Genomic DNA, 8,576 nt, shown 5'->3' with positions numbered 1-8,576 from the left:
TAGCCTCTTGAGCTTGTCAAAGTCGGCTTTTCTGAAGTCAAGGACTTCTGTGTTGCTGACTGACTTGCCAGCTTTACGGCAGATGGTGAAGGTGATCAGCTCGTGGTCGCTGTCACCCAACTTCCCATCGATCACTTGCAGGAGTGCTGGCATTGTGGTTTTTTTGTGCTCCTTTATCTGTCTGGGTTTTACCTTTTTTGTCGTGTGTCCTATACTTAAATAGAAAACTCTTGGGACAGGAGTCCTGTTCTCACTTTATAGGGCCCTGGTCTATGATGATGTCTGATAGCAGCTACTACAACATAGATAGGAAATAGAAATTGTATATTTTTGAATGCATAGTGCCTTTCACAGCAAAGGGCATATCAGCCATTCATAAAACTAATAAAATAACATCCACGGTACCACCTCCCCCCCCACAAATAACTGCCGAACAAGCAACAACAAAAAAACAACACAGCATAAAAATACAGGAATGGGAAAAACATAAGGCCAAGAATTTGGAAATGTAAGGAGAACATATGTACGTGGTCCAAGTTGGACTGCACCTGCACTATAGGTGATGTGCAAGAGGAGAACCAAGATTTCCCTCCTCTTAATCCAGGCTGGATTTACAGTGTTGGCAGGTATTCTTAGGTCATTTCTGCTTTAAACTGATCTGCTCCAAAGTCATCAGGAGATCATGAATGTGGAAACCTCCCACTGCTGTTTTCCATGCATCCCATTTGGAGCAGAACTGAGCTTTCAGATAAACTCTTGTGACAGTGTACGTCACCCAGCAATCCCTTCCCAGGCTGCGCTTGTGGCCTTAGAGGTGCATTGCTTCACAGATTCACAGAAATTTAGGGCTGGAAGGGACTTTGCGAGATCATCGGGTCCAGCCCCTCTGCTCTGGGCAGGAAAGACTGCTGGGGTCAAATAACCCCAGCAAGGTAAGCATCCAAGGTGTGCTTGAGCCAGCCTGGTGGCCTCTTTGGCAGCGAGTCCTACCGAGAAGTTCCCTGTACTAGATCACAGTATTTATTACTCTTCCCAGCCACCCAGGTAATGATACATTAACCTCTTGGCAGGGCATGTGATAAACCAAGTAAAAAGTGCTTTCGTGAAACCCATTCTCCAACAACAGTGTGCATAAAGTCATCTGTAAAGATTTATAAATGTAATAAGCTGCAGTTCACGGAGCGTTCCTAATTTAGCTTGCCAAGGAAAATGCCAACCCAATTTGCTTCTGAAATATTTTTTTTCTTTTTCTTTTCTCCGTGCAGATTCCATTCTCTCTGGTGCAGTTTCCCATTTGGGAGTCTTTAAAGGTAAGATACGTTGAAGATAAATTAACGCCTCCCTCCCCATACACTGGGCTGTCATGTGGATGTACCCATCAGAGCTCATAAAGGCTACTTGCTGGAACACCTGGGAAATGCCAGTGACTGTAGCATTGACGTCTGTTGTGCAAAGAGATGCTAGTACTGTGCGCCGAAAATTAAGGCCGTTTTATTTGCTGTCCGAATGAGGGATAGCAATAGAAGTAGTCTGGGAAGAACCATCAAGCTTGTCTAAAAGTCGATGCAAGCAGGAAACTTGGAACAGTGCAAAGAGGACTAAGTCTATTCTCCCATGTAAGAGGCCTTCTCATTCATGGCAAAGAGGTATTCCCATCGGCTTTGTACTGTCCAGTTGAAAGGCTCCTCTAGAGAAGGTGTATAACAGGCGATACTTTGAGAGGGAAGTCCTTCTGCATAATGCAGACTTTTATGAATTTATCCCAAGCAGTTGATCACTTTTTTTTTTAGGTCCTGAGAAGTTCCTGGCCATCCTATAAGGCCATCCTACAAGCCATGAACCTAGTGTTCGTGAGCCTGGATTCTGCCCCCAGGTCTGCTTGCAAAGCTGTGGCGAGTTGAGTGGCTTCTCTGGGCCTTCTTTTGGTTCCCAGTTCAGATGGCTGTGGGGGAATTTAATGTTCACAAAGTGCTTCTGAGGTCCTGGGTTGTGAGAGAGAATAGAAATATAAAGCACTATTGCGAACATTTAAAATGTTTCAGGCAGCTCTTTGTATTTATATGAGGCAGAAGGAGAGTGAATGTTGGATGTATATATATTTTTTTGAAAGAAGAAGGGCTCCTGGAGTTGGCTGGGCTGACGACAGAAAGCATAGTAACAGGATAGCTAGTTTCTCCTGTCTTGACTCACAAATGTGCACAGACCTTGGCCTGATGGCAGCACTTCAAGACCAGATCCCTAGTCCAGGTTTGAAACCAGCACTAACCCCCAAACTCTGTCATAAGTGATGGGTTTTGATATCTTGAGCATTTACTCACTTGGCACTTGGTGGAAGCCACAGAATAATTTTCCATTAACCGCTGGACAGCTGTCAGATGCTACTGATTTTCATTCATGACCAGCCAGGGCTTGGTTCAAACCAGTGAGCTATCAAAATGCATGCTCCGTTATCAGTTCTTTAATCCATCCTGTCCTTAGAAGGCCAAAGGAGGTGAGTTTTGCACACTCTCAAATAATAGGGAGCTAGTAAGGTGGGAAAAAGCCTATTGACTCTGATCCCCAAGTCATTCTTACTGCTGGGATTCCCACAGGGATTGGGACATTTTTAAAGTCATGTACAGCATTTCAGGTAGAGCTAAGGGATGAAAATCCCATCTTTTAACCGTTTACAACCCAGGAAGAACATGTGGAAGACCCCCACAAGTGCCCCACTGGGACTGCCCTTAGCAGCCACAGTCCAAATACAGAGCTTCCTGAGCAATAGGACACCTCAGCCCAACTCCCTTGGCCCCAAAATTTCACCAGAAACTATTGGATGTCCCTTTGGGAATCCAGAGAAGTTGTTGACCCCCAGGATTGTCATCTTTTGAATGGACGATCATCCAGATCCATTGCTAGTCCTGCGCTAGGTGCAAGAAAGGAGCCTAGCTACAGGGTGAGTCCACAGGTGTGCAAGGTAGGAGCGAAAGACTGAGAAGGCGTATAAGAACCAGTTGCCTTGCCCTGAGTGCTGTGGGCATTGCAGCACAGTGTGCTTATCACCAAGGATCCTGGTTTTTGCTGATTTTAAAACATCCACAATTTTCAGATATAAAAACATAACCCCAAATCCACATTTTTCCATGATTAAAAGGAAACACCACTAATCTCTCTCTCTCTGTAGGCATTGGCAGTACTGCAAGTACATTCATGAGATCTCCATTCAGGGAGTAATCTATCTATCTATCTATCTATCTATCTATCTATCTATCTATCGATATAGATATGAGTGGTGTTTCCTTTTAATCATGGAAAAATGTGGATTTGGGGGTACTTTTTTTAATCTGGAAATTGGGGATTTTTTTTAAACCAGAGAAAACCAGGATCCTTGCTTATCACCCTACTTCTAGAGCCTGCTATGCCATGGCCCAGGGTGACTCCAGTACCTTATTAGGAATCTGGTTTTATGCCAGCACATATGAAATGTTCTCTGTCTGCTCTTCTACAGCAGAATCGGCGTGACCTAGGAATCGCTGGTGCAGCAGCATTTTATTTTCCAGAAATTAAGCCTGTCATTAAAAAAAAGACAAAAAATCCCCCAGACCACTGTGGGGGAGGGGCTTTGTTCTCTCCAAAACCACAAGAAACAGGATCATGATGTAGCTGTTCCCAGAACGTAAAGCTTTTTCAGCTAATGTTCACGTGGCTATGGCAGTAAAAATATATTGTTTAGAAGGCAAGCTTTAAAAGAGACAGCTTGACCTGAGCTGGCTAAAGAAGTGAGCCATTTAGGATTAGATGGCATGTTTAATCTCAGTGGCTTAGTACCTGTGTCCAGCCAAAGTGGACTGCAACCCATTTGAGTATAGAGAGCATGGGCGCCTAGCGTAGGGCTCCTGCAGCCGGTCTTGCATGCTTCAGCCACTTGGGTTTCATGAGAGCTCAAGGTTTGTCACTCGAAAGCCACAGCAGTGAAAGCAGGAGCCCTTTACAGAGCTCTTAAAAAATCCCTGACGGTACAAAAAAGGAGGGGAGGGGAAAAAAGCTCTGGCCCCATCAGCTATGAGAACATGGCAAGCAGCCGCATGAGCAGGATGACTCAATGGCAGATCTTCCCACCGGGTCTTTGAAGGGAACGTGGGGAGACAGGAGAGCAAAGGCCATGTGAGAGAGACAGCACAAAACAGCAGCACAAGAGCCTTTATCTCTTGACTAGATACTGCGGACGGGATTGTCCTGTGCTGCATTTAACACAGGTGCTTGTGACAGGGGATGAAACACCCTAAGTAAAAGGACCGATAAGCATATGTTGTATAGAAAGGGTCAACTCATTACTGCAGGCAAGTGACTCAGACGCTGCGGCTGGATAGCGTTACCACCCTTAATAAAACGTGCACTTGTATAAACAGATAACCGGAGGGTTCAGCCTCCTGCGCCTCCGCATGAGCTAATCACTGCAGGGATCATGCAAATACGTTCCCTTGCAAAGCACACTCGAATGGGTGCTTTGCTGGGGAGCAAGGGTTAGTCTCCCTCGAGACATCAGGTGTCGGTCACAGCCCACAGCAGGAGAGAAAACACGTGTTCCCGTAATCCATTCTGCATCTGCCTTGCCCCCAGCAGCCATACGCTAGGCTGTTCCTTGCCATTTGTTCTGCAGCCTGGGTTTCAGCTGTTACGAGCATGTCTGCAAATACAGAGAGGCCACCCCGCGTCACGGATGCTGACATACCGCAGCACTGGAATGGCAAGGGGATTAGAGTGCCAGTGGGGAATATTGTGCACATACTATGAAGTCCCTTACAAAGCAGGCACTAACCAAGTGGGTATTGAGACGACTGGCAAGAGGTACAGATTTAGTGCTCAAAGCACAAAATGCTTTGTCTGTGGCTTGCATTGATGCAGCTATTGCATCCAGGCTGGAACTAGTTGGTTAACAGACCTTTCTCTTCAGCCTGAGCGTCTGAAAAAGTAGTAAAAGAAACTCCAGGGACTTTTTAAAATCCACTCTTTATATTGGCAGAGACATGTTGCCTGGTTTTATAGTGCAGGAAGCCCAGTCCTATTATTTATGTTTAACACCTCCAGCCCCTTCCTCTCCCCCAGATATGGAGGAGAGCGTGATGGTTTTGGCTGCGCATTGAATTAAAAAAAAAGAAAAAAGGGAGGTGCATGAACTTGGCGTTGAGACTTTTAGCGGGAATCCCAACAAGGGTCACTGTAAATGGCACAAGCCCCTGTAGTGCAAAGGGGCAGGGTGACCTGGCACAAGCACTTGAGCTGATGCTGCTGTGACAGCTTGGCTCGAGGAGATGGGCATTCAAGTAGGCCAGTCTCAGGCCATTGAGCACCAGCGGAGGTACCAGGATGGGTTTTCTAAAAGTGGTTTTGGAATTGTGTCAGAGCTGGTCCCATGGGCTGTGCACTGGCATTTCCAACTTCACAACTCTTTCAGCTGGGAATCCCAAATGGCAGTCCAGTCAATCTTTCTCTTCTGTGTCCCACGAGTTGGGCAGATGGCCATGACTTTTGCCTACTCACTTTTGCCATCGGGGTCAGACCTGATGATCTGTTTAGGTCCCTTCCGACCCTAAGTACTATGATACTAAGTACTGTGATACACGTCGTGGTTCTCATCTGTACATATTTTTGTTCCACACAATGATCATCTCAGCCATTCATAAAATGCAACGCATGTCTGCCATGGTACATCTTCAACTCCCACCATTTTTATATTTTGGAAAGCCTCATCGGCAGGAATCGCAGCTGTTCTGACTGTTGTGTAGAAATTTAAGGTACCTGTTCAGTGAAAAAAAAGCACATGGAGCTGAAAGTGAGGATGCATGACCTCCGGCTTGGAGAATGGCAGCATCCTGTCCTTCGAGAGGTCTGTGTGGGATTGGCAGCAAAGTGTTAATGAGCAGCTCCGTGGATGGATGTCCCAGGGACAGCCGGGATCTCTGTGGAATGAACCTTTCTCTTGCAGGAAACAAGACTCTTGCCTCTTGATTTTATCTCCCTGCATGTTGGCTGCACTTCAGAACCAGCACGAATTACTCTGGCACCGATATAAATGGGGAAGGATCTCCACAGAGCCTTGCTGGTGTATTGTGTGTCTGAACACCACCGCCCCCACCATCCCTACCTGGTGTTTCACACGGAGGGAACAGGCAGGCAGGAATGGGGGAGAAGGAAAGTCCCGTTTCAGTGGCCTTTTGCAAAACAGCCTAAAGTTTCCAAATTGAGGGAAAACAAAACCAGAAGCCTTGTGTGTTCTCCCCCAGGCAGATCGGAGCTGAGATGAGCAAGGCATTCCTGGGTTTTGAGGTCAGAACGAACTGTTACGCTCGCGCTGTCTGACGGCCTCTGCAACACAGGGCAACAAACCCTATGTTTAGCTCCCCAGTGAAGCCTGCCCTAGACTGCGCTGCCTAGCTGCCCCTGGGCACCCAGGATCAAGCATGGACCCTTTGAAATCCAGCGTGGAGTGATATTCAGGGGGTGCGGAAGGGGGGAAATGAAGCTGAGATGCGATGCTCGAGTCCCGTGGTGGACTCCTTGCAATGTTGGCACCAAGGAGATATTGTATGCCTCCCTCTCATGCCAAGGCCAAGGCCTTCGCTTTCTTATTAGAGAGGAGCAGGCTGCTTGTAGGGGCATATCTGGCCCCGCAACCTATCTAGGGCCAAAATAAAGAGCCTGTTGAAGAATCTGGCCAAATTAGACCCAGAATGGGTCTCCCTGGGGTGCTGGAGGGAAGAGTAGGGGAGAAATACCCTTGCATTTCTTTTTGCTGCACCTTATTCCATTTTTAAATCAAGGGCAAATGAAACCCAGACCAAGCTTTAAGCCCACTTCCTTGCTGGCTGCGTAAATTATTTTACCATCCCTCCCTCCCCCCTCAAGTAACAGTCAGGCTGATTTGGGGACTAACTGTTAAATAATACTAATGTGCCTGCCATTGGCTTAGGAGTTGCATCATGAAACCAGATTTTGAGGGCACTGTTTCAAGGCATGAAGTAACTTGCAGCCAATCGGGGGCAGGCCTGCCACTAGCAAAACGGCAATGTTTTTCCCCACAAAAGAACAATGCAGCCAACAGCTGTTGGGCAAGCAAACCTCACGTGATTCATGTCACGATAGCCGTCATTCACTCAGCCACGCAAAGGCTGGCAAAGGCATGCTTGGCCACCATCTACGCAGAGGAGAGGGCAACACATGCACTCATTTCTTGGAGCCGTACGGACACGTCCTAAAAAAGTGGGGCTAGTGCTGGAGCGTTTGTTGGAAGGGGCAGAAGTCAAACCCACACCACATAAAGGGCCAGATTGCTCACCTCTTGCTTGCACTGAATGGTGTGTCGGGACACAAGCGGTCCCACTGACATCAGTGAGCCTGCTGTTGAAATGAGTGGTACCATTGGGGGACTAAACTCCTCAATTTTTAGGGCACCGCAGTTGGATCCGACGTGTTGCACCTGGAATATCTAGCTGTTGTCTCTTGCCAGACCCAGTCTAAAAGACCACCGAGCTCTTTGAAGCTCCTGTTTCCCCCCAGCCTGGAGGCAGGGGTGTTTACAAGCAGTGAGCAGTGGTGTACGTACTCTAGTTAGCAGCAATGTTGAAAGGGGATGGAAACAGCAGCGCAGTTTTGCATGGGGGGGGGAGCAGTCTGAAGCAGTTGAACATGTTGCAGCTAGGCCAGCTTTTTGTTCTTTTTCTTTCCATTTCTCTGGGATTTGGGTGGGATTTGAGGTGCAGGGCCAGACTCACTGCTGGCATAGGCGAGCACAGTTCCATTAAGCCTGAAAGGAGTCTCCGTGTTTATGTCAACAGTGAACTTGGCCCGTAGCATTTTTCCCATGTTTAGGCGAGCGTATTTGCTGGAAGACGATGCACACACATGCTGTGCATATGTGCACACACTCGCTAGGCAGATTGTTTTTACATGAGACTTCAGCCCATTTGCTTTTCCATGGGACATACCAAAAAAAGGCCTGCCTATGGATTTCCTGCGAGCGCGTTTGTATCTGTAAGGACCGTACAGATCGCAGCGTTGCAAATAAAACGTCACATTGCAAAGATGAACCCCTGGACCGTTTGTCTTTCATTCCCCAGGATCAAAAGACAAAGCAGCTCGTTCAGGCAGGATTTCAGTCTGGTTTCCTGGCTTTCCGTGTCTCAAATGAAAAAGGATCCGAAGCAGCAAATTAATCTATTATGCTAATGTTTATAATTGGAATCAATTGGGACATTGGAACAGAAGCTGTCTCAGTTGCAGGCTTCAAGCTGAGAGGACGCCACGAGCCCTGCTTGGCTCCTTCAAGCTGCATGTGTAATAAGGCATCTACATTTGACCCAGTTCCCTCTCATGCTCTGTGATGCCGCTGTTCCTGCTCCGCTTGAAACCGATCTGCTCGTCAAGCTCTAATTGACTGGAATTCCTTGCTGCCGGGTCGCCTCTCCCGTGCTGTCTGTGCACGGCCATAATTCAGAGTGACCTAAACTGCATGCAGTCACAATAAAAGAGTGGTGCCTGTCCCCCCAAAAGCTTGCAGTGTGCAAATAAGACAAGAGGGAATGGGGGCCTGTGGAGGA

At 47.4% G+C, this 8,576-nt stretch overlaps 1 protein-coding gene across 1 annotated transcript in view; it reads left to right on the top strand.

Moving 5' to 3' along the window:
- Positions 1-8,576, top strand: part of SLC25A26 (solute carrier family 25 member 26) — a 97,383-nt gene that overhangs the window by 70,455 nt on the left and 18,352 nt on the right. The window contains exon 6 of the mRNA XM_019536691.1: positions 1,266-1,310. Coding sequence (XP_019392236.1) covers positions 1,266-1,310 — 45 coding nt within the window. The remainder of the gene's footprint in view (positions 1-1,265; positions 1,311-8,576) is intronic.

The sequence above is a fragment of the Crocodylus porosus genome, unplaced genomic scaffold, assembly GCF_001723895.1.
Source record: "Crocodylus porosus isolate Cpor-Errol unplaced genomic scaffold, CroPor_comp1, whole genome shotgun sequence".
In the NCBI taxonomy this organism is placed as follows: domain Eukaryota; kingdom Metazoa; phylum Chordata; order Crocodylia; family Crocodylidae; genus Crocodylus; species Crocodylus porosus.
This window is presented reverse-complemented; position numbering and strand designations above follow the sequence as displayed.